Source organism: Dermacentor andersoni, chromosome 4, assembly GCF_023375885.2.
Source record: "Dermacentor andersoni chromosome 4, qqDerAnde1_hic_scaffold, whole genome shotgun sequence".
NCBI classification, from domain to species: Eukaryota; Metazoa; Arthropoda; class Arachnida; order Ixodida; family Ixodidae; genus Dermacentor; species Dermacentor andersoni.
The window spans coordinates 171,999,934-172,026,624 of record NC_092817.1 but is presented as its reverse complement, the minus strand read 5'-3'; the positions used below and the strand labels follow the sequence as shown (position 1 = coordinate 172,026,624).

The 26,691-nt window shown below is 46.9% G+C and overlaps 1 protein-coding gene across 1 annotated transcript; it reads right to left on the bottom strand.

Annotated features, from left to right (window-relative positions):
* Positions 1–1,068: 1,068 nt before the first annotated feature.
* On the bottom strand, positions 1,069–26,260 carry LOC129384875 (uncharacterized). The gene is made up of 3 exons (XM_055070461.2): positions 26,227–26,260; positions 26,013–26,066; positions 1,069–3,358 (listed from the first exon to the last, which is right to left on the bottom strand). Exons 1-3 carry the CDS (start codon positions 26,236–26,238, stop codon positions 2,783–2,785), a joined length of 642 nt encoding a protein of 213 aa, XP_054926436.2. The 5' UTR covers positions 26,239–26,260; the 3' UTR covers positions 1,069–2,782.
* Positions 26,261–26,691: the final 431 nt, after the last annotated feature.

Below are 26,691 nucleotides of genomic sequence, written 5' to 3'. Positions count from 1 at the left end.
CGATCACCACAGTGATGATAAAGAACACACTGAAAAGTAATCTGACACTTATCAAGACTGTCTACAAGTTTTCCGTGAGATATTTGCTCAGGCTTGAGAAAAGCCATCTTAGGAACTATTTAATTGGGTGTTACCACCCATATTATGAGACGAAAGAAAAGGAAGCCATTAGCATTTTTCTGGTGATGAAAGGTGCCAAATAGATGGACTTGAATTGCAATAGACATTAATATTATCATTCTATCTGTCTTGGCACATAAGTTCTTCACCAACCTCTCTCTCATCTCTGTAGCACATTAATCTGGAATAGTAACTCCAATCTGACACAGGATATGAAAGTGCATGCCAGACATGCTGAGCACACTGACTTGGAGAATGCCACTTCCTTGAATGTAGCAAGAGTCTGTGTTTTTGGCGAAATAAAAGCTCGTATGCAATTTTCATCTGTGATAAAGAGAAATAAGTGCTGCCAGTGGTCAGTCGTCATTGAGGTCGAGCTTCTCAAGCAAGTCGATGCCATCGAAAACACCAAAAATTCCGTGATAGCCATTGTGCAGCAGCTTCAGTTAGCAAAGTCCAGCCGGGCTTTCTGTGCATAAGGTCTCCGAGTGGGATTTCTGAGTAACGCATATTTTTTCTCCTACTCTGCTACCCTAGAGTGGCCGGAGCATTCACCGTTCGATCCAAGCATGCAGCTGTTATCGAAGCTTAGTTTAGTCAATTATTGAGGCTGAAGATGGTTTTAATGAATACACATTAGGAAACAATTGTGAAAGAATGTAAAAAAAATTTGAACTGTATTGACTCTTTGGTGGCATAGTGTTGCTATTCCTAAAGTTATGTCCTCAAATAACTTGTGCTGTTGGTATTTCAAGTTTAGGTAAAAACTATGGGTGTCGAAATATCAATTTTTCAATTTCAAAGCGAATTCGAATAATCAAAGCTTAGTGCGAAGCAAACATATTTCGAGCATGAATACTATTGCAAAACTGGACTTTTTCATCAACCAGAGGCGCAAAATAGTTTACTGCATAGCAAATGTACAGGAATATTATGCATCGTGGTTAACAAAATTCTCTAATACAACACTTTTCTTCGACAATGTCGTAACTATAATTCTTTAATGTTTCATGAAGCACGGACCACAGCTCGACATGTTCGAAGAGCAGTGGCACCCTACTGCATGTCACCATCGATTCAGGCATCGAAAAAAGCTGCTTAGAGTGTCTGGTATCAGTAGGTATCAGATGCACCGCGAAAAATTGTTTCGACCCTAAAGACAGCCCATTATGGAGAGAGGTAACAAAAAATGAATGATTCGCTGAAAAAGTATTCCCACAGCCAAAGCTCAGCTTGGCTTCTATCACTTGTGCCAAGAGCAACATGTACCCCTGACCGTAATTCAATTTCGTGAACGTCTGTATCAACGACTCGGAGTAATCGCTTCTTAGTTCTGAAGCTTTTGGTGTGTGCTCATTTAAAAGCGTAATTTTGGTGTGCAATCTTCTCTCATTTTATCGATTTAGCCTAAGAGTAATACAGCGAAAAAAATGTCATTCCAGTGTACTCTTAATAAAGTTTGCAGCTCTACGCGCGTGTTGCGGTCCTTAACCCTAAAATAATAAAAAAAATGAAACGAAAGAGAACAGTGATGTAAAAACCGACGGATAAATTATTCATTATTGCGATAACGATGAAAGCTTAGACCTCCCTTGTTTGACACAACTTTAGCACGGCCAAAGTCCCTCCACACGTGTTGCGCCCTATTGTATTTGAAAACAATCGGCTATGATGGCTTACATGCTTTAATAAAATCATAGTTATGGCACGTCCAATGCCAGAACTTGTTTAAAGAAAACGCCCGAGATTAACTTCCAAATTTGCTGCAAGAGGTAACTGAGTCGAAGAACGCTAGAAAGATAGACTTCCCCTATAAAAAATTTCATTAAACACTATTTATCGCTTGCATATATAGGCGAAACAAAGCGGAGTCAAATTCGAAAACACCATTCACTTCCCCGTGAAGGAGACAAACGCGTGAGAAACGGCTATTCATTCGTCCTGAAGCGGGCAGTCTGAAAGCAGGCCACATTCCGCAGCGTAACGCCATGACATAACTTCCTCCGCAATTATGCCACAAAAGTGTGCGGGCGATTTCGTGAAAAACCGCTTCTAAGGTAAAAAGTGTCCAGCCTATATTTTCCCAAACAAACTACGCGTACTGGCATAATGATTCGCCAGGTGTTGCTTTGCAGGCTTTCCACATATACACCTCTAGCCATGTAACTTCTGTGCTCGGACTGTGTTGCTATGTTGGTGTACACTGCCTAATATTAACTGCGTTGGAAATTGTCCTCCCACGCCTTACGAGCACAACAACATTTCTTGAAGGACCTTCATCCATTACAAATCAACAGAGCTATCGGAATGCAACTACGAGCAGCGGTGATACACCGCTATCACAAATTGCCTATGGCGTGAAATTTTTGTTATTAGCAAAAGTAATTGTTCCGGTCTAAGGTATGCGAAACTGACGTGGCATACTTATTGGACACTAAGATATTTGCACCTGCTTCGACACTAAGTGACACCAAAGCCAACATTCTTATTTCTTTTAAATGATGTATAGAAGGCAATAATAGCACCGCAATAAGTTAATAGCGCCTATACGAAGCTTCTGCGTCCTCGAGGAGTCTGTGACGTCTGCGAACGCTGTCGGTGCCGTCTGCCACCTATGGCTAGCTGCCATGGACGCTGCAGCGGCATCGCTGCCTGGGCAGGTTTAGGTGGGTTGGCTAAACGGTCGCGTGTGTTCGGCGGGGCTCTTTGTCGCCGTCGCTTTGCCGCCGGCATTGCGACCGTCCGCAGTGCAGGGCTGCTTTTTCGAACGACCGGCGGCCGGTGGTCGAGACTTTGCTTTGGAGTCGACCGTCACGGCTAGATCTCGTTCGGCTGCCACACGTGGTTTTATGGGTGTTTGGATGATCGGCCGAGGAGTCACCGCTGCGGAACAGTCTGCCGTCTGCGGCTGAGGCGTCGTCGAGGAGCTCGTCATCGCGGAGGCCACGGCCGTCCCGCCGTCTCGCGGGGTAACGGAGGACTGCGAAGGGCCACTGGGCGTTTGGACTGCCGTGAGTGGGGTTCCGGGGACTGTGGTTGGCAGCGCCACGCCGTGCGGATGCAGCGGCGAGAGGCCGGCGGGTGTTCTGCCTTCGGCGGCTGTGGGCACAGCGGGAGTTCGCGCCCTGGACGCTCGTCCGCTGCACGCGATTTCCGCGAGGCCCTCTCCGTCGTAAGCCTTGCCGCGGGTCATTTTGTAGATTCTGTAGAACTGGTACAGCAGGCTCGTGTAATACACCTGCGGGCGAGCACGAATGAGATGAATTATTCAATTGTTTTACGAAACGCCACTGCTGACGGGAATGTATATTAATGAGTATATTACTCGCATACTATAGCAGGTTCCTCCACTCCACTCGACTCAAGAACGCAAATCGCAGCTCTGCCGATCGACTACAGTGATCAGTGCACTTCACTGATACTTCATGGCAATTACGGGGAAGCGTAGCGTCTTCTTCAGTCGAAGAGCAACGCTGTGTACAGCCAGCTCGACGGAGTGCAGGAAGAGCACTCAGACGAAGGTTGCTTGAAGTGGTTGGCGTTAGAAATCAATGTGCTAAGGACAATATAGCTTTATTTTTCACGCTCACATCTTGTCTGCGTACGTAAACATCTCGCGTGATGCAAGTGCGCATGCGCAGAAAATGGTAAACACCCTTGAGTAACAAGTACCTTCGCTAAATTTGTGCGCTTGCGTTGCACGCCCTGCGCGTGCATGTGACATATTTTACATGCAGTTCTCGTTATAAACTTAGGCTCGGGAAGAATTCTTAGTCATTAGGAGGGCATCAATTTCGTCCTAAATGAACAGCGACGAGAAACGCCAATCACAAACAACACAGCGAGGCGGATTGCAGCTTGAACACGCCGTGACGCCACAAAAAAAGTAATAAAATGTAATAAGATTGCTCTGTTCACGCATTTCTCGTAAAGCTTGAAGGGCATGATTGACGACACTGCAGCTGCAGAAAAGGAAAGAAAGGATGCATATACAGGGAATGTATGTCAGTAGATTGTAGCGATAATACAATATTTTGAATTTATGTGTTATAAACATGTTCATGTGTTCTGCCTACAATAACATAACATGTTGTCATGCTTCGTTTTAGTTTCTGCCGGAGCTCGTAGCTTATGGTATTATCACTAGTGTTGCAATTTAAACAATTTTGTCGCTATATTTAGGCACGCACGCGGAGCCCCACTACCAAAAATTACATCGCGCACCTGCTCCCGTTTAGGGTAGTGGCGTTCTTCAGCCAACCGCTGTGCGATGGTGAGCCTCGGCACGGGATCCCGACCGTCTTTGGCAGAGTATATGTTTTCCAAAACAGAAACACTCGTATTCATCTGCTACTAGGGCACACTCATGAAGACATATGCATCTGCTGTTCAGGCGAATGGATGTACAATGAAGACTAAGTGCAAATTAGTACATACAAAAGCTCAAACAGTGGTCCCTGACATCGCATGTATCAGACATAGGACAAACACTTGCCTACCTTCCTATTAGGGAAGCATAGGCATGATCACTTTAGTGTGTCTAAGCCGAATCAATCACATTGACAAGCGATGTAGGAATGCTTCTTACCAAAGTACGATCAGTTTCTCGTTCGAATGTATTATTATCATTGTTCTTAAACGATTCATCAGAAGGAAAATGTCATTCTGCTCGCGTCCCCACAATCAAGCCAGGCCCCCCGCTTCCACAATACAAAGGCACCACTGCCCATTATCAGTTCAACAAAGATGTCCCTATGGCGACTCTGCCATTGAATGCGAACATGAAACATGCGCGTCACTAGTCGGCGCAAGGTGCGCACCATAGAACATTCACGGAGGACGTGATCTTAGGTTTCCGTCCGACCGCATTGCGGACATGAGGCGGAGGGCGCCACACCCCACGCAGTAAGGCGGTAAGCCGTTGGCAGCGCTTGCCATTCTGTTAACCAGGGGAAGTCAGGGACGTCCGCAGGAAGGGAGGCGATAACCAAGGGCCTACGCCTTCTTGTGCGGCATTGCCTATGCTGGTCATCACTCAAGGTGTTACAGGCAATGCACTCACAGATTTCCCTGGGGGATATTTCATTCAACTCACAGCCTGGCAAAGTGTCTTGCAAGAGATGCAACGGTCTCGCCAGGTATGTGTAAAACGCAAGTCGCCGCTCTGCTGCCGGTCCAGTCTAAACTGCCAGTCCAAATTAACGGCACAAAGTCCCCATTAGGTACGTTGTGAGCTCTCTGCCGCGGTAGGTCATATCGGAGATGAGTTCCCACGTGCTTCTTAACGCCAACACACAACACATCACTTGTAGGTCTGGAATGCTAAAATCACCCATATTTGTCGGCACGCGGACAAGGGCTTTTATGACACTTCCTGCGTGTCCATCCCAAAAGAACGAGCCACACGCAGTGGCTAACCTCTGCAGAACTGGACGAGGCATGCGTGCGATTTTAGCCAAGTAGAACAGGGACGCTACAATGCTCGTCTTTATGAGGTATGAGTGTTCAGAAAAGGGCAAATGATAAGTTGTGACTACTTCGGTACGCTTATCGGCCTTGTGCTTAATTTCTTTCCAGGAGATACAGGCTACTTCGCCGGATGCAAGAAAGGTCACACCTAGGACTTTTACTCCATCGACCCAGTGGACGCCATCTTTGAATTCATCAAATGCTCCAGATCGCAATGCGTGACTTTTTTCTGGATTTAGGCGCGCAATAGACATGCACTTGTAAGTGTAAAACAGCCGCAGAAATGTTCTGTTGCTATCAATACTTTGAAGAAAAAGAGAAACATCAGCATATGCTGCTATTTTTACCTCACCCGGGACACGGAGAGGAAACGCTCGTATCGATTTCCACTTTGGATCTGTTGCAGCAAATGCTATGTGCAGAGTACAAAAAGTGCAGAGAATGGACAACCCTGGCGTATACGATGGCTCATGGCGATGGGGTCGGTTAAGTGGCCATTAATTACGAGGCAGGCTTCTAGCACCTGCCACGGTTGTTACGTACATATAGTGTCGGGCGGCTATGCACGAGGTCGCGGGATCGAATCCCGGCTACGGCGACCGCATTTCAATAGGGGCGAAATACAAAAACACCTATGCGGTTAGATTTAGGTACCCGTTAAAGAACCTCAGGTTTTCCAAAGTTCCGGAGTCCCCCAGTACGGTGTGCCTCACTATCATATCGTGATTTCGACACGTAAAACCCCATAATATATTTGTAGGTTTGTATAATGCAGACGAAGAAGTTCTACCAAGCGTGCAGCAAAGCTGAAGCATTCTAATACTGTAAAAAAATATCGTCACTCAACCGTGTGAAATCCTAATTCTTTATCTAACGAAACAAAGACGCAAGAAACCTGTGTTCGCGCAGGAAACGTGAAGAGATCACGAGTCAAAGCAAGTGAAGAAAGAATCGTATGACCAGAAACACAACGTGTTTGAACGTTATTTATTATTTCTGGAATAAGAGCGGTTCTGATGTGGTGTGCTGCGATAGCGCCTAGTATTTTCCATTCGCAGTTTAGTAAGGAAATGGGTCTCCATGTTGTTGGGTTGGACGGTTCACCGCCGCTCATTAAGTGCAATAATACTCGACTTTCTCAGAGGGTTTCTGGTCAGATCCTGTCAGGAAGAAGTCCGTTGAGAATCGACAAGGGTTGGACATGTATTTCAGCAAAGAAAGTCTTGTAAAAGATGAGCGGTATCCCGTCGGGGCCAGCCGCGGCTAAGGAGTTCATTCCCTGAAGTACAAGGCGAAGCTCTTCAAGAGCGAACATTGTACAAAGGCTCTCATGGTGCTTTTTGGGTATACCGGAAACTTCTGAGCAAAACTCGCGTACAGCTATGCTCAGGTGCTCTGTATTTGTGCCCTCTGTTGTAAGTAAGTTGCGAAATGCATTTTAAAGACGGCCGTTATGTCCTCTGCTTGGTCAAACTGTGTTCCGCTGGACAACTCAACGAAATAAATTGATACCCGTTCTTCTAAAGAAACATTGAGGACGCTACGGAGAACCACAGGATCCGCTACGGGCCTACGATTTACGTACAACGTCGTGGGAGCTAAGTCGGAGCAGAAGATCATCGCGTACCATCAGCCTATTTAGTGAATCTTGCACAGTGAACGTATGTGGTTCACGACACGGGCTTGCCCGGATACCACGTCTCCGGACCATGCCATCGAGCTCTGGCGAGCACTGCTGTTTTTCCTCCAGGACCCGGCGCCACCACCCGTCCGCGATCGGCTCCGCGACAGCCACAAGCGTCATGCGGCCTCCACTTGGCTGCCTCCAGGACGTTCGGTATTAAAACAGAGGCAGTCTTACCCTTCCCATTTTGCAATAACACCCCTCCCCTTGGCACCGCAGCGTCTTCGGCGGATTTTAATGTGGAATAAACGTGGTTTCATTCGTTCATTCACCTCGCGACACGACACGGGCTTTTCGGATGGTGCCGCCTATTTCTGTCGTTAAAGGGAACTTTCTTTCTCTACTTGCCTTATTTGGCACAGCACGGCAACTGTCCTTCGAAGCGTCCCAATTAGCCGCACGGTGCGGGTGAGCGGCTGCACGCGTTTTCAAGTGAAACAAGCAAGGCAGCTACGCACGCTGGATCATGTACTAGTGTTGTGTCCATTTTTCATTGGTTCCTGAACGGGGAGGCTAGTGAAACAGCAGCTTTACTGACACTGGAAAGTGATCAGAGAAGCGCAGTACATCTGGAGGGAAGTTCAACGCTCCACAAATGATGACATGGGTGGCTAGCACCTTTGGGAAATACAATCGATCTATTCGGCCTTTGCTGAGCCTCGTTGCCAGGTAGCAATAAACTCAGCTCCATGATCCCACCCATGCGTCTCTAAGCTTGACATTCCAAATTAGCTTATTGAGTGCGCGCGCTACGCTGTATGGCTTGCCCTGTCTACGCCCAGTTACATTTCTGTAAGGATCTTCGAGGCAGTTGAAATCCCCAACCAATTAAATTGGGATAATTGTCAAACATAAACCAATCAAGGTAATCAAGAGACTCAGTCGTAAAGGAACGCTGAACTGGAGCATAAATTACAAGCGCTCTTACACGCCGGCCATGAAGTTTCACGTCTACAGCTAGTGTGCGTCTATCAAAACCAAAATAATGGGCGCCCCAACGAAATCCTGGCGTAAAATACAGAATTCTGACTCCACACAAAAAGGAATCTTTTAATGAGAGAAATGCCTCAACAACAAAACGTGAACAAAAGGTTTGAACATCATACGGGGAACTGGATTTACTTTATTGTAGAAAAAGAATATCTGCGCTGCATGCTCTAGCAAAGTTCATAATCTACGTCTGCTTGTCCAAGTCTCTAAACCCTCGAACTTTCAGAGAAAGAAAGTGTACCATCACCATTGTGAGGAGAGCACCCGCCGTTATTCTAGAAACAAGGAAAAGTAGGAGATGGAATCGGGAAGCCATTATGACTACGGGGAGTAGTGCTCTGACCGCTCCAGAGCTCCAGGGAGTTTATGAGGCTTACTACTATCTGAAGAACCTTGAGAGTACGTGGGCGTGGGGTGAAAGCGCTATGTAACTTGACGATCAATGCCCATAACACTGTGTCCGGTGATCGCACCGATGAGTGGGCCTGTGTAGAGAGGGTTCTGTAAGTTCAGCAGGAGGGAGTGAGTTGTGAAATCGCTCGCTCGGGAGCTCGTTGGAGTCAGTTGTGCGGGCTTGTCTGGACTGAAGATTAAGCGCCTTGGTCGTCCCGTAGGTCGTGTGCTGCTGCCAACCGACGTCCATGGAGCATCACAGTTATTTATGGAGCCCCCGGCTTTCTCGAATACACCACTGCTGCTGCGGGTGTCGACGAGCTCTGGTCCTCAGAGTTTTCGGAAGAATCACAAGTTTCGTTGTGGGTAGGGATAGTAGGGAACTCCCCCTCGTGAAGAGGAACGAAATTTCAATTCTCCTCTTGTGAATCTGCTTCGGAGCCAGCATCCGATGCTATGGTTTCGGGGTCTGTCTCTCCCGCTGGTGCTTGGACTTCATATGAAACCAGTGCTGGTGGTTTACCCTGCACACCTGCTGCTGCCGCAGATGACCTCGATCGTATACAGTCGGCTGTTGTGTGGTTTCCTCTGCATTCGCGACGTGGCTCTCTGCACCCCTCCGTAGTGTAGCGAAAAATGTTGCAATGGGCGCATCGTAGGTGGCGCAATCCTTTCCTATGTGGCCTGCGAGGCGACACCTCGAGTACACCTGCTGGACTCCTCGATAGCCACACATTACGGTGTAACCTTGAACAGACAGAAAGTTCTGGATAGGTTTCATCTCGCTTCGAGGCACTCGGATGTTAGCGCCCACTCCCGGGCCACCCTTGAAGACTGGTTCATGGGTTTGCTGTACATTGCCTTAGGCCGAGAGAGCTGCCGCCAGGGCTGCGTCGCGGACCCACAGTGGCATTCAGAATACTGAAATGTAAGCGATCTCGAACTGATATTTACCAGAGGAACCGACACGCCATTCAACAAAATAGCGCCCCATTTCTTGAGCTTTGAAACAACACTGTCATTTGTGGCAGCTACTCCAAACTTTACACCTCCCATGGGCTGAGGGACTTTACGCCGGAAGGACTGGTCACTGGTTTTAGCGCATCAAATATATCATCAACGTTGCTGCCCTCTAGTGCACTGAGGACGAAACAGTGCACCTTGGGTGGAGGTGCGGATAATGCAATCGAATGACAGGGCAGAGCCCTGGTTCCGACGGCGAAACGCTGTGGTGCCCGGGCAGACGACGTCGGTTGTGCGACTTTCTGGACTAGTCCAGTGGCGGTATCCAGGGGTCTGCCTTGGCGCTTGATGAATCTCGTAGCGGTTGGGCAGAGTAACGCTCTGATCATGGATTGATTGATTGATTGATTGATTGAAAACTTTATTATTCCACGGAGCTGGGGTGCCCGCCTCTTAATCGACATGTAGGTAGGGGGGGAGGACGAAGCAGTCCCCGCGCGTTGAGGACGGTGAGTTTTCACGGCCTCAACGGCCAGGCGGATTGCTTGACGCTGGTAGTCTGTTTTCCTTGATTCCTTGGCCCCTGGGGAGCCAGCACACTCCCATATTATATGGTCTAGCGTACCTTTTTGCTTACAAATTTTGCAGAGGGCATCGTTATAGTCCATCGTCTGTGTTAAGTAGATCCAATGTGTTGATGTATAATTGTTTCCCTGGAGGCGTCGCCAAATACGAGCGTCCTCCAGAGAGAGACACCGATGCGGAGGCGGAAAGGTTCTTCTTTCTGCTTTGTAATGATCGACAATTTCCCTGCACGTGATAATGCTATCTTTTATCCCTGGAACTGGCTGCTCTAGAGTGGCCGGTGGTAGAGTGCTCGGGCGAGCTCGTGAGCGGCTTCGTTGCCTGGGACTTCTTCATGGGCCGGTACCCAAATAAAAGTTATGTCCATCCTGGGAGGGTTCTTGAGTAGAATGTGGAGTGCCTCTACCGAGATTCTCCCTTTGTTAAAATTTCGGATAGCTAATTTGTTATCGCATATTATTACTCCCGCTTTTGTACCCACACAAGCGAGCGCTACTGCAACCTCCTCGGCTGTACAGGCCTCCCTCGTGCACGTGGAGCACGCTATCTTAACGCACCCGTCGCCATCAACCACCGTCGATACCGCAGCCCCGTCTCTGCCGCAAGCGGCATCCACGTACGCTACGTTATGCGTCGGTGTGTTTATTTACTAGAGCCTTAGCCCTGTGAGGTCTCCCCTCTTTTTTCTGCATATTTTTAGGTAGGGGGGCGATTCGGAAGCGTTTATACACGTCCAACGGAATGTCTTTCTTGTCAGTCGGGGCACCCCTGTCGCATTGGATTCCTACCCATTCCATGATTTTTCTCCCTGCTTTAGACTGGCCTGATCTTTCCAACTGAGACACTCGTACTGCCTCAGTGAGTTCAACTAGCGTGTTGTGAACCGCCATATTGAGGAGGAGGTCTGCCGAGGCCGAGTCTGGTAGCCCTAGGGCTCTCTTAGCGCTCTTCCTAATGATCGCATCTATTTTCTCCTTTTCTTCTCGTTTAAACACAAGATACGGTGTGGCATACGCCATACGGCTGGTAATGAAGGCTTGCATGAGTCTGAGGATGCTGTTCTCTTTGAGGCCCCTGCCTTTGAGTGAAATTCTCCTAAAGATCCCCGTGACCTGCGCCGCGTATCCTTCTAGCTTTTCGATTGTCGTGAGATTGCATCCATTTCTCTGGATATACATGCCCAGAATTCTTATTTCCTCCACCTTGGGAACCTCATTTCCGTTTACGGAAACATTGATGGGTCTCCTGCTCCCAGCGTGTCCCCTTTGATGTTTTGGCTGAATGATTAACAGCTCCGATTTCTGTGGCGAGCACGCCAAGCCTCTGCTGGCCGCATACTCTTCCATCATATTCGCCGCTATCTATAGTTTAAGTTCCATGGCTGCGTCAGTCCCACTGTTAACCCAGATGTTGATATCATCCGCGTACATGCTAAATTTAATCGATTTGATCTTATTGAGTTCCGGCTGGAGACCCCTCATTACTATGTTGGATAAAAAGGGCGATAGCACCGACCCTTGCGGGGTTCCCTTGCTCCCAAGTGTGATGGGAGGGGATTTTACATCCAGAAATTTTATATTCGCCTCCCTCTGTGACAGAAAGTCTTTGACGTATGCATATACCCTGTGTCCCACACCTACCTCTTCGAGGCCTACCATGTGCTTTATGGCTAACGTTGTCCAAGGCCTTGGTGAGGTCGAGACCTAGGATCGCCCTGGTGTCAGTTGAGTCGTATCGGTCTAGGATATCATGCTTAAGTCTGAGCATGACATCATGTGTACTGAGCGCTGGCCTGAATCCAACCATTTCATGCGGCCACAGATCATTCTCCTCCATGTACCTGGTCAGTCTCGTTTGAACAACATGCTCCATCAATTTCCCTACACACGAGGTGAGGGAGAGTGGTCGCATGATGTTCAAGCCGGGTACATTGCCTGGCTTGGGAACTACGTCCGCCTGTTTCCATGTTTTGGGGAGTTCTCCTTTCTCCCACACCTGGTTCATGAATTTGGTTAATGCAATGATGGACTCATCGTCTAGATTCCTGAGAGCTGCGTTTCTTATCCCGTCCGGACCGGGAGCCGATCTCTTTCTGAGGTTATTAATCTCTGCTCTAACCTCTGTCGGGGTGATGGGGGCATCGAGATCGGGATTGGGAGGTCCCTCGTAGTTCCTAAACACCTCGCTCTCTGCTTTTCCAAGATATGTCTCTTGGAGCTCGCTGATGAGCTTGTCATTTGTGCCAACAAAACCATGCCTGGCTCTCACCTGGTTTGTACTAGCTCGCAATTTTGATTTACTAGGGTCGATTAGATGTCTGAGAAGGCTGCATGTTCTGGAGAGACTCATATTGGCTTCCATCTCATCGCACTTGCTGTACAAATTCTGCTCGTTGAGCTTAATCGCATATGTTTCTATTTCTTTGTTGAGTCTGGCTAGCTCGCGCCGGATATTCCTGTTCCATCTTTGTGCCTTGAGTCTTTTCTCCAGGTTACTCTTTCTGCTCCAGATCTTCAGCACTTTGCTGTTTAGTGCTGGGGGTGCGTCCTCATCCTCTACGTTTGTAGTCGCTTCCCCTATATGCGTTTTAAGGAGGTGTGTGATCTCGTCGATATTGTACATATCGTCCGGCAGTGCGGTCTCCTTTCTTATCTCTCTGAATTTATCCAACTCCCTTAATTTCGGTTGTTTGATGAGGCGTGTTTTGACGCCTTTTCCTAGCATGAGCGAAATAATAAAGTGGTCGCTGGCTAGATTTTGGCCTGTGCTTTTCCATGTTACTGTTCCCGCCATATGGCTGATCATGAAGTCGGGTGCTGTCTGCCTGGTTATACTGTTACCTGTGCGCGTAGGGACGCATGGGTCAGTATGTAGAGTAAGCCCTAGCGTTTGTATATCTTCCCATATTCGTCTACCTTTGGGATGCCTGTATGTGTATCCCCATTCCTCGTGAGCCGCGTTGAAGTCTCCCATAATGATGAGAGGTCTGCCATCTGCGGCTTTGAGTGCTTTGCGGATCAAAGTAATGAATCTAATTTTCTTTTGCTTGGGTGTGCTGTACACATTCAGCAGGAATATGCTATCTCTATTTTTCTTCCCTGTGATAACCTCAACAAGAACAGCCTCTGCCTCGCTGGAGGAGACATCATGGACAATGGTTGCAATGTTTCGCTTTACGAAGGTGGCGACTCGCTATTTATCCCCCTTGCTGCTGTCAAAGCTTTGGTAACCCGATAATCTAACAGGGGCCGTTCCCGTTTCCTGCACGACTATGGCTACGGGTGCTTCCTGTTGCAGCTCGAGGTATTGTCGCAGCAACGCTTTTACTCTGGTACCCCCTACAATTCCACTGCCAAAATGTGGAGGCATTTTTCTTAACCGGATTTTTATCCATTTCTATTAAGAATCGCTTCTATGGCACCGAATTTTTTCGCATTTCCTGGCACTATGTAATTAATGTAAGTATTGGGGGCTCAATCCCATCGCTCGTAATCAGTTGTGAAGATTGGAGTCGGGCATGAATTAGAAAGTAGCTGGCCCATGCCGTCGTCCCACTTATCCACGCTGAGTACGTTGTTGAAGGGAAGGACTACTTCTCATCAAGAACGAGGAATATGGATTTACTTACAGTATCTACATCAGGATGTTGCAGTTCATCAGTCTAGCATGACTGCGAGAGAAAATGCACTGAGTAGCCGCACAACAGCGGTTTATAAACACTCGGTCAGCCCTCCATCCCAAGGTGAGGAAAACGTTCGACCCGGAGACGAGCCGCCTCTTCGCGAGGGATTACACACACACACCCGCACAGGTTCATGCCCCCCCCCCCCCCCAAGGAGGGCAGAGGGCCTTCGCAGAACTCGGAGCTGACCCCCTAAGCGCGGCCGCCGTGGTGTCCATTGTCTTACTCCTTGAGCGGTGCGTGGGAACGGGTCTCCGTAGACGTTTCCGCGGCAACTCCCCCGCTCATAGCAGATCAGGTCCGCGGTGGCGGGTTCAAGCACAAAGCCTGCTTCGTTGGACTCGGCTCTAGCGACGGAGAGTCGAGGATGCGTGTATTGTTCTCCACACACAGTCGACTTAGTGACGCCGTGGCTAGAGGTCTGCGGTGGCGTTCCAAGAAAAGTTTGCGGCCGCTGTCGCAACTGGCTGGCAAAACTTGCACGTTGCCACTTCGGCAGGCCATACCTAACAGCTAAAACTTGCATGTCAGCGGGCCGTTCTTAACAGCACCTCCATGGCCCGGAAAATCTCGACTGTCCAGCGCTGTCGACCGCTGGGCAGGAAGAGAACGGCTGGTCGCCAGGGGGTGATGCCTTGGCTCGAGGCGACCACTTGTGTAATGATGTCTCCTCCCCAAAACGTCCAACAACGACAGGCAACTGCAAAATGAACCCCACAACACGGCTCTGCGCCGAGATGACGTACTTTGGATCTCACTTTAAACCCGCTAGGCTTCAAAGAAAACATAAGTGCAGAAACAAAAAGTGCTGCATTTCGCTATGCCAGTTTTTGAAGCAATATCGTGCTGACAAATTCAACAATCATGGAGGGAATCCTGCTAAATGAAAGGGGATCTTCTTCGCTTAACAAAATTAACTATAGTAACCCTAAAATTTAGGCGGGACCCTTAAACGCCGAATTCAAATTAGCCTGCTCAAACCATCCGCATTGCTATACAACTTTCCCTTTTTATATCTAACGGAGAAGTTGTACTCTTGGAAAGTGAGGCACCATCGGAGCAAGCGGCCATTTTTGTGTGACATTTGATTGAGCCACGTCAGAGGACAGTGGTCGGTCTCGAAGATTAACTTCGCTCCGTACAAGTAACACGACGACTTCTGGGCGGCCCAAACTAAACAACCGCATTCCTTCTCCGAAGCGCTGTAGGCTTCCTCTCTTACATTTAGTTTACGGCTGGCATAGAAGACAGGATGCTCCTCATTATCGTCGCCGACCTGACTAAGTACCACGCCCATACACCTGTCGCCTTCCTCGCACTGAACTATGAATTCCTTTGTGTAGTCTGGCACGCGAAGCACAGGACGAGAAACCAATAGCCTTTTCAAACTTTGGAAAGCGTTCTGTTTTTTCTTATCCCAGTGTACGCTACTCGGTGCTCTCTTTCCGAGGGCATCCGTTAATGGACTCGCCATCTGCGAGTAATTTGGAATGTACCGTTGAGAGTACCGCACAAGTCCCAAAAATGAATGGTCTGTTTTCGTGCGTGGCTGAGAAAATTCTCCAATTGTAGCTATTTTCAGCTCGGCCGGCCGTCTCGCGCTTTGGCCGACAACATGGCCCAGATAAGTAACCTGCGAACAACCAAGCGTACACTTTTTCGCTTTCATCGTTAAGACAGCTTCCCTCAACCATGAGAACACCTATTTGTGGTGCGATACGTGTTGTTCCCAGCTGTCCGAAACAATTGTTACATCATCAATATATGGCAAGGCGAACTCCTGCAAGTCTTTTAGGACAATATCCATTAACTTAGAGAAGCTAAACGGCGCGTTCTTCAGCCCGAAGCTGAGTGCGAGAGGGCGAGAAGTGCCTACAGGTGAGATAAATGCGGCATAGCGGCTGGCACTTTCTGAAAGGGGAACTTGCCAGTAACCCCGCACGGGATCTATACTTGAAATGTATTTAGCAGCGTTCTCTTTCAATTCGTTGCTCAATGTTCGGTATTGGGTACAGCTGATCCCTAGTGATGGCATCTAACTTCCTGTAGTCAACACACGGATGAGAGTCCTTGTTAGGAGTTTCTACCAGTATTAGCGGTAACGTGTAGTGACTCTCAGCGGGCTCAATAACTTCAAACTCTAGCATGCGCTTTATCTCTGCCTCCATAATATCTCTCTGTCTTGGCGACACCCTGTAAGGCTTTGATCTTACGGGTTCGGTCGATGTCAGCTCTATTTCATGCATTATTAGTTATGGTTCTACCCGGCCGATCGCTGAATCTGTCAAGATATTCCCCTAACACCTCTTTTAGCTCATTTAGCTGCTCGAGTCTAAGAGCATGCGAGCTTACCGTGTGTTTCATTACTTCTTCTAGGCCGATTTCAGAGTTGGAGGTCGCCCTATACTCCTTAAACTTGGTACTAGTGCCATCCTGCTCTTTGATGGTATAGTTAACGACTCCGCTCCGCTCTATTTAAGGCTTCATCAAATTGCAGTGATATATCCTCACCTCCTTCCTGCGACCGGGCATTTTCAGAGCATAGTTAGTATATGAAAGTTTGTGCAAAACTTGAACGGGCCCTTCCCAGTGAACTTCAAGCTTGTTCTTTCTTGGAGGTTTGAGGATCATTACCTGGTCTCCGGCGTTAAACGTACGAAGCCTTGCATTCTTGTCGTAATAGAATTTGGCGTCCTTTTGAGCTACAACCATGTTCTTTTCGACGAGTTCTTGGGTTGCGCTTAGCCATTTCAGCAGATTTAGCACGTATTCAACCACTGTAGGACTCTCTCCTCTATCCTCCCACATCTCTCTTAAAATTCTTAGTGGAGAACGGTGTGTCCTCCCATACACTAGTTCTGCTGGCGAGAACCCTGTCGCTTCATGTGGAACTGTTCGCAAAGCAAACAAAGTTGCCGGCAGGCAGTTCTCCCAGTCCTCCTTGTGCTCGTAACAGAGCGCACGCAAAACCCGCTTAAGCACTGAATGCCACCTCTCCACACTGTTTGACTGAGTGTGATAGACGGAACTATGTATTAACTTTACACCGCACTTTTGCAAGAATGTGGAAGTCTGTATGCTGGTGAATACTGACCCTTGATGCGGCTGAATTTTGGCTGGAAACCCAACTCGTGCAAATGCTGTCAAAAGCGCGTCTTCTACTTCGGTGGAGCTGAGCTCTTTCAGAGGGATTGCTTCTGGAAACTTTGTACCCGGACACAGCAAGGTAACCAAATACCTGTAACCCGATTTTGCTTTTAGTAGAGGCCCTACCGCGTCTATCACAAGTCGTCTGAAAGGTTCTGTTATTAAGGGCACTACCTTTAGTGGAGCTTTCCATGTCTCTCCTGGTTTACCAGAGCGCTGGAAGGCGTCGCATCATCTTACAAATTTTCTACGTCTTTGAAACAACCAGGCCAGTAGTATTCCGTAAGCAATCTTTCCTTTGATTTATTTATGCCTAGGTGGCCGGACCACCCATTTCCATGACAGAGACTCAAAAGGTCCTCCCTGTGCTTAGTAGGTACGACTAACTGATCTAAAATCCTGCCCTTTCGATCTCTGTGGTGCCGACACAACAATCCTCCTCTCTCATGTATCGTCACGTTGCGCCTAGCAATGCCTCCTTTAGCTGTATGATGTAATTTAGCTAAGCTCTGATCATTCTATTGCTCGGCTGCTAGTGGCTCTCTATCCACACGTAAGCGCTGATCAAAATTATTTGAGGCCGGTGATAACGACGCTGTCTCGCTTGCGATTGCGTCAGCTCGCTCTTCCTGCAGGCTTGAACTTTGACACTCTATTGATGCGCTCTCATTTAGCTGGTCAGCTGGTAGGCTCTCCTCAACGGTTTTTTTTTTTTTGTCCCTCGGGCCTAGCTCAGATTCGGGTATTGAAGTTATCTCTTTTTCTGCTTCCGCGGGAGCAGCTTGTGCATTTTCAGGCGAAAGCGACGCGATTTTACGAGCTTGGCCTCGGGTTTGTACTACGCCCTCTCCCAGTTTAAGCCATTTTTCACGCAGTAACCGATTTGAACGATTCGAAAAATTGTAAGGGTACTGCAGTGACAAAAATTTGGAAACGGCAGCCTCGGTCACTAGCTCCCCGAATGGTCCACATTTTGACTTTGGCCATGGGCAGACACACGCTGTGTTCTTCTACAACCTGTTTGATCCATGCTACTTCTCCGGTGAAGTCATCTACCGTCACGTAAGACGGATGGACAATGTCCATCGTGGCGGCACTGTCTCTTAGCACCCGCCATGGTTTGCCATTAACTTGCAGGTCGTGAAGATATGGGTTTAAAAGTTCCATATTCTCGTCTTTTTCATACACGTAAGAGAAAACTACGCTAGGCTTCCCGCAGTTTATAGCTATATGTCGCAGTTTGTGGCATTTATAACAGCGGATTGGTCTGAAATATTCGAATTTTCTTTTCTGCTCTTTTGGTAATATTTCCCCGTTTGATTTCTCCTCGTTCTTTTAGGGCTTTTCCTCCACGTCTACAGGCTCCGGTCGTCTTGTCTGCGAACCCTTTTTCAACGGAAATGGTTGCCGCGGTCTGTTTCAACCGTCCCAATTTCAGTCCTCGGAGTTCAACTTTCAACGCATTGCGTACTCTACGGCTAATTCAGCCGCCCTTTCCACAGTGTTTACATTCCTTCTGTCTTGCACCCACGGTTTCACAGCTTGGGGGACAATTTTGTTAAACCGCTCTTGACACATGCATTCAATGATCATGTTTCTGATGTCGTACGCTTCCGCTCTTTTCCGCCACTCGACTAGGTTGGCCTTTAAGCCGCATGCAAACTCCGGATACCCCTCGTTATCTTTCTTGCCTGTGCTCCTAAACCTCTGCCGAAAAGCTTCCGCTGAAACACGGTATTTCTTCAGCAGACTAGCCTTAACTTTCGCCTAATCATACGCATCCTGTGCACTGAGTCTGGCGATTACTTCCGCCGCCTCACACGGCAACATAGACAGCAACCGCTGTGGCCGTGTACTCTGACCGAAGTTCATCTTCTCGCAAGTCATTTCAAAATTGCTTAGGAACAAGCCTATGTCGGTCTCGACCTCAAATGGCTTTAATAGCCTGTCCATGCGGCATGATTCTTCCTCACTTGATCGTCCCAGAGCCCCTTCGCTTCCTTGAGATAACTCCAAACGTTTGCTTTCAAGTTCAAGTTGCATTTTTCTTCACTCGCGCCCCTCTCTCTCTCTGTCCCGTTCTTTTCTGTCCCGTTCTTCTCTCTCTCTGTCCCGTTTCTCTCTTTTTTTCAGAAGTTCCAACACCATTTCAATTTCTTCCTCACAGAACTGTTCCGAAATTAGCTGCAATAATTCCGATTTTAGCATTTCCTTGCGTACCTCTAGGCCCAGTTCCTCACCAACAGTCAACAACTCTCTCAGCAGTCTCCTTACCTCCATGATTGCTGCTTTACTGCCTTGGTCCTGCTCGCTAAATCTACCTAGGAAAACACAACCTAGCTAACAATCAACAATCTAGCTTCCCTACAGTTCTAAACAGAACAACCACAATATGAAGCCAAGAGAGTCAAAGCAAGAACCAAGCACTCACTGCAGACACAGCACCACGTCGCAAAGTCCATCTCACCGCTGTCAGCCAGTTGTAAGCATTGGGGGCTCAATCCCATCGCTCGTAATGAGTTGTCGAGATTGTAGTCGGGCATGAATTACAAGGTAGCTGGCCCATGCCGTCGTCCCACTTATCTATGCTGAGTACGTTGTTGAAGGGAAGGACTGCTTCTTATCAAGAACGAGGAATATGGGCTTATTTACAGTATCTACATCAGGATGTTGCAGTTCATCAGTCTAGCATGACTGCGAGAGAAAATGCACTGAGCAGCCGCACAACAGCGGTTTATAAACAGTCGGTCCTTCCTCGATCCCAAGGTGAGGGAAACGTTCGACGCGGAGACGAGCCACCTCTTCACGAGGGATTACACACACACACACACACACACCCACACACGCACACACACACCCGCATAGGTTCATGCCCCCCCCCCCCCCCCCCCCCCCGATGGCAGAGGGCCTTCGCAGAACTCGGAGCTGACCCCCTCAGCGCGGCATCCGTGGTGTCCATTGTCTTGCTTCTTGAACGGCGAACGGGAAGGCGTCTCTGTAGACGTTCCCACGGCAACTCCCCCGCTTATAGCAGATCCGGTCCGCAGTGGCGGGTTCAGGCACAAAGCCTGCTTCATCAAACTCGGCCCCAGTGACGGAGAGTCAAGGACGCGCGTATTGTTCTCCACACCCAGTCGACTTAGTGACGCCGTGGCTAGAGGTTTGCGGTGGTGTTCCAAGAAATGTTTGCCGCCGCCGTCGCAACTGGCTGGCAAAACTTGCACGTTGCCACCTCGGCAGGCCATTCCTAACAGCTAAAACAGGCATGTCAGCGGGCCGTTCTTAACAGTACGAACAATTTCCCACCGGGACGACAGGCAATTTCAAAAGGCGCTACAAGTGGCACCAATTGAGAAAAGTGCACTGCGTTATTTAATTAACCCCAGACAAGTCATAAAAACATGCAAAACCAGTTTTACTGTTTTTAATATACCAAACTAGTTATTACATGTATTAAATTTATTGTGAGCATCTTCACAAACACGGCGTGGAAACCAAGAATAATGCTTCGAACAGTGACGTGCGTCTGTTTGCGTTTCTTTAATGCAGGTTGTCTGTGTCCCACACGCAAAAAAATGGAGAAGATTGCGTATGCACACCCCCATATTTAAGTTGGCCAGGCCAGAAATTTGAAGTTGGCCGATCCTCAAATTTAGCTTGGCCCACGCCCAAAGTTCAAGCTGGCCCACGCCCAAATTTGTTAGACCACGTCCAAGTTTCAAGTTGGCCCACCTCCAAACTTCCGTAGGCCCAGGATCAAATTTAAGTTGGCCTACTTCCAAATTTTATTTCGGCCATGTCCAAATTTTTAAGTTCCCTCACACCGAAATTTCAAGTTGGCCCACCACAAATTTAGGTTTGCCTACCCCTAAATTTCAATTTGGTCCACCCCCAAATATAACTTGGCCCACCCCTAATCATTACCTTGAACCATTTCCAAATTTAAGTTTGCCATCGCCAAATTAAGTTGGCTCACTCCCTAATTTCAGTCGGCCCACGTTCAAATTCCAAGTTGGGCCAATTTCAAGGTGACCTGCCCTGAAATTTTGGTTCGCCTACCTCTACTATGAGTTTCCCCATGCAATTGCTAATGAACCCTATGTATCTTATACGTATTCTTTCTTAACGCGAAAGCATTAAGTGCCCAGCGTCGCAAAAAATACGATGTCGGCGTCAGACGTCGTTACGCGAAAAATCATTCCGAACCACAATCATGCAGGCCTTTCGGGTGGCGCAGATGCCTTACTGAAGTATCAGTATATAACTATATAAGTTTATAAGTAAGTAAGTATATAAGTATCAGTTATACTGAAGTTAAGTATATAATTGAATCCCTCAAAGTGTGTGAGCCAAATTGTAAAATACGACGTAAACGCAACGCACAGACGCAATAGCGTCGGCTTGTGGTTTGAATATTCCAGAAAACGTAATTCTCTCACGCGATAACTCCAACACAAGCCACTTTTCAAGCGTTTATACCATTCATAGAACTGCTCGGCCCGCTCGGTTCCTTGCAACCAAGCCATCCAGATGGCGCTCGCCTCCACGCATCCGCAAGAAAGCTGCGGTCTCCGCGAAGCGTCTCAAGCAGTCAAGTATTTTTTAATGCTATCGCGTTCCACCCTTAAAAGGAAACTCTAGCTCGGGTGCTTGAATGGTCCGCATTGAATGATCTAACGGATGCCGTTTGCAGAACCGCGATATCTGTTCTTGATGGAGCTATTAATTTGTAAACTTTGTGCTTCCATTTTTTTTCCAACTTTCGAATATTCGAAAATTCATTCAATAGAGTTCAGTCTCTAAATCGGTATTTCGCTTTCGGTCATTCATTCATTCATTCAAATCATTTTTGCGTTTTACATGTATTTGAATAGGCCGTGTCGGAGTTGGGCGCGAGCTAAAGCTTCCACTTAAAGGCGAAGCTTAAGCGTCCTCTAAATTTTATTTGTTTATTTATTCGTCTAAATTGTTCATTAACGCTTAAAGCAGCCAATCAGCTAGATTTGCACTATTTAACAATTAAATATCCTAACCTTGCAAATTACTCATTTTTTGTGCTTACACAATGCATTGCATATTTTGGCGTGACAGGGCTGGGGTAATCAGCAAGAATGCATTAAAAATTGGAGAACGCTTAAGCTTCGCCTATAAGCGTAGAATGTGAGAGCATTCGAAGATCCCTGAGTGCTGCTAACGCTTACCGGCAACTTCAGCTTATGTAACCGCTATGTTTACCGGGAAGCGCTGGCGGCGAGCACCATGCATGGAAGCGAACTTGCTGGTGGAAATACGGCCCCTTGTGTGGGCTGATTCCGGAGGTTGTGCACCAGCCGCGTAAAAAATTACATAATTTTGAGGTTTCTGCTATTGTTTCGCACTTTTAATATTTCGGTCTGAGAAGATATATCATAAAAGGCATGCACTGTCGGTGTTTCTTTTCATGACATTTGTTTGTGGGCTATCATCCTCAAAATTCCGAGGATGAACGTTGTCAAGAATGTAAGACATGGTATGAGCAACTTTAGCGATAGAATAGTGTTGCAACATGACCCCCACATATGGCATGTCATATAGCAAGGTGGCATATACATATACATAAATGTTTACTGGAACTTTCGCTCACGCAGATGCCAACGCCGACAACGGATTTTTCATGTCGACCCCTGTTCGCAGTTACAAAAGACGTAATAGCTCATATGGTAGTGGATGTTTAAACCTCCTTGGTAGTGGCCTCTTGAAGTTCAGTGCTTGTACGGGGTGGTCATATTTAATTGTGGCCACGAATTGAAGTGGCTTGACGAGAAATAAACAAAACACTTTTTTTATATTGCCTATGCGTGCGCCCCCCCCCCCCCCCCCCCCGATGTCACATGTTTCATGTTTACAAACATGGAGCTGGTCAATAAATTGTGGACGCACTCCATCCGCGAGAGTAGATTTCAAGATTACCCACTGGGCTCGCCACGGTCCTTCTTACTTCAGTGTTGCCTGTCTTTTAGATGCAAGTTAACCCAATAGAAAGTAAGATTTGTAACTCGTAGTTTGGGTTGTGGTTGTACTTAATTTTTCGCTGTTGTTAAGCGTGATGATGACCACTGGCATCTCCGGCAATCCCTTCTTTTCTTTATTCCCTTGAGGCGCCAATTCATTCTGTCCAATAAACGTTTATTTTCATGACATCTCCCGCACCTTCGTAATCATGAAAAGCGCGTAGCTTCTCAACGAATTACGGATTCTTAATTTTTAAATGAGTTCTGTCAAGTGTACTGAACTTGAATTGCCTGCGACAACTCTCTGCGTGAAAGTCAAACACGATGTAATCAACTATTTCACGGACAGCATACGAGGTCGATGCAGATAGTTCCAGAAGTTTCAGGCGAAACGCGGTTCAGGACTTATTGTCACCGAGATCAGCAAGGGTGGTTATGGGAGCAGCGATTGAAGCGGGACTATTTCAGGCGGGTAGAAGGACCGCGAAATAAACTGCGTTTTTAATTAAAACGAGGCGCAGTTCAATTCATTCAAGGCAAATAAAAAATGCGTAATCAATTTTATATACGCGCGACAAAAAGAGAAAAGACAACTCTACTTTACTTTATCATCATCAATAAATAACAATTTCGGCGAACGCCATGACACCGCTACCATTTTCAATGCAATGTAGCTCTTGAAGCGTACAGAAAGGCGCATTCGTAAAGTTCACTGGTTACAATACGCCCCCCTCACAAATTGTGTTCCGTTGCTTGTCGACGTTTGTGTGAACTTGGCGCGGTGGGTAGCGTCATCGTTTTTTTAACCTTTGACGTCAAAAGTATTTACGATCACTATATATTTGTTTACATTAGCCGACTTCGTGTGACTGCTCTGACCGACGGGCTTGACGTCCGACGATGGGACCAGCACTCTACACCCAAAGCTTTCGTCGGCCTCGCAGGGGTGCGATTTCGACACTCGTACGGCTGATCTTTTAATACATTGCTTTCCGCGCTCAAAGCTTGGCAAGCCAACCATGCCGAGTGGCGGGGAAATTGAATATGAAGGTCTAATGACAGTTAACCAAAACATGTTTCGCGCCTTTGACAACAAAAATGACGTCACTTCTCTTTTGAATGGATATCGCGTCACATTATTCTTTCTTCTGCCGGAAATGTTATCTCCTTAGAGAAATCGAAACGCATTTTCAACTTATTAAAAAACATTCACCCAGTAATTTCTTATTTATTTTATGCACGTATTGCAATTAACGAATTGTAGTCAGTGTGTTTGCAAGGCGTATCCACTTGGAATAAATCTCCAGAATAGCACCATGTTTGGAGATATGCACCACGAAACTTTTCATAAAAATTCACCGTTATTCCACTTACTTTTTTAACATAATGCTCTGTTAAGCATTGCTGCACAAAAGTATACTGGAACGCCGATGTATTTCGTCCCACACTTTCGGAAATATCTCGAAACTGATGTCTTCCTTGAAATTCGGCAGTTAATCAGCGAATTTCTGTGAATAAATAATCATGTGTTTTGATTTCTCGGACTAGCATCATCCGCTACATCGAATGATACAGGTCATGGACAAGAAAGGTGCTAACTGCGATCGGCGATCTGAAAAAAAAAACAATTGCAAAAAAAAGGCGCACCAAATGAAACGTCGCAAACGTTATTCAAAATTATAGTAAGTGCATTTTATAATGTACTAAAGAAAAAGCGCATTGATTTTTGAGAACGATAAGCCTGCTTGTTTACGAGCTCTTATCAACAGAAGCTCGATAAATCTAAATTGTAGGTTGAGCTTAACTACGAGAGCTTTTGAATCGGTAACTTGTACAGAACATTCATTGTCACGCTGGAGGCTAGTTAATATTCAGGAATTTTGCCTATCTTTCGCAAACTACTCTTTTATTGAATTGTTCACGCTACTTTAAGAGTGAATACTTTACTCAGCAAGTCAGTAGCCACAATAACTTACGTTTAAGAAATTTATCTCGATTTTTTTTTTTTCATACTATCATTTTAAGAGATTGTGAGCGCACAATCACTGGAAATTCTCGTGTACTGTGCATTGGGTACAATTTAAACAACCATGAGAGTTTCAGAGTGAATAACGAAGCCCAAGGCTACGGCGTCGTTCACAACTGGTTACCAGTTTCGGGACACGAACCCCCACGATTCCGAATCGTCTAACAGATACTATTGCGGCAGGACGCAGCACGTCCTTTATTTTAAAACGACAACTGCGTCACCAACACGTAGCAGGTTTTTTAGTCTGCACGATGCTGGCGGGTTTAAGGCAGATAATCATGCTCGCATGCATTCAAAAACGTATATTATAACGTAAAGGATGTTTGTGAGGGGATTGTAGGACGGGCCTCCTGAGTAGCAAGCGCCACATATATACGGGGCGCTTTGTATGCATTATGCAACAAAAAGCAGCCGGGTAGCCCAGAGGCTACGGCGTAGCGCAGCTGAGCTCGAGGTCTCAGGTTCGATCCCGGCCTTGGTGGCCGCAGTGCGATGGAGATGAAATGCAAGCACGCTCTCTTAACGCACAGTGTGAGCTCGTTAAGAAAACCGCAGGTCAGGCAAATTAACTCGAACACTATGGCGTTCCTCAGTGTCAGACGGTAGTTTTGGGCACGCAAATCGTAAGAACGTATTTTATATTTTAGTAAACAGGGGAACTCGCAGCAGACGAGGCGGTAGAAAAAAAGAAGTGTCGTGCGCCACATGGGAACGCTACGCAGGCAAAAGAAGTAAATTCATGGATGGATCGGAAACAGTGGTTTACTCGGATCCCAGTGAGTTATTTTTGTCACGCCTTTGTGCGTGACAAAAATAACTGACAATAACTGACAAACGTGACAATATATATATATATATATATATATATATATATATATATATATATATATATATTGAAATGCCTGATAATAAAAGAGCCATTATATTAGGTCAAAGCGGAAAATCATCCCTCCAGCTTACCTTTGCGAATGCAATAGCTATGATCACGGGTGCCCAAAAGATGAAAATCTTCACCTACGAGAAAAAAAAGAACAAGATTAAATTGAAGGCCAAGGAAAATGATTCGAGCTAACGCTCACTCAAGATTTAACAAGGCTCAAATCTAAAAGATAGATATAAGCAAGAACGCCTGACTAGCAGATGAACATTTGTCGAGTCATTCCTTTCCACTTACCTTCTCGTGCATTGTGAGCTCTTCCACATCTCGGTGTGTGTACTGGGAAGAGGGAAAAATTAAGCGAAATCAATCCTAGAATATTTTGCTGTAAGATACTTGAGAAAGTACGTAACGACAAGCTTAATTTAAATGTCATGTTCTAGCGCCTACAGAGAAACATTTTCGCGGTAAATTTCAAGCTGATCAAAAAAACATAACTACCTGCTCAAGCCCGAGCGTCGAAACGTGTACAGCGCATTATTTTTCTGGCATGTGATTAGGGTGCAAGCGCCTATGCCATTTCCATCATTTGGAGATCGCTTGCCATGCGGTGTAGCAAGGCTGTGCAGTCTATGCTATATCTAGTTGCAGGGCGAGAGCTGAGTAAGAACTGGTCCTCAGGACGAGCTATAGTATTTAATCTCCAGAAAATCATGGCCACTCATTTGCCACTTCTAAGCGTCGGCTCATTGCTTCCTTGTC

Bases quoted from the DNA above. Each gene is read 5' to 3' on its own strand.
- LOC129384875 (XM_055070461.2), bottom strand. The intron at 3,359-26,012 runs GTAAGCTGGAGG...GCTCGCCCGCAG, and splicing joins TAGCTATTGCATTCGCAAAG to GTGTATTACACGAGCCTGCT.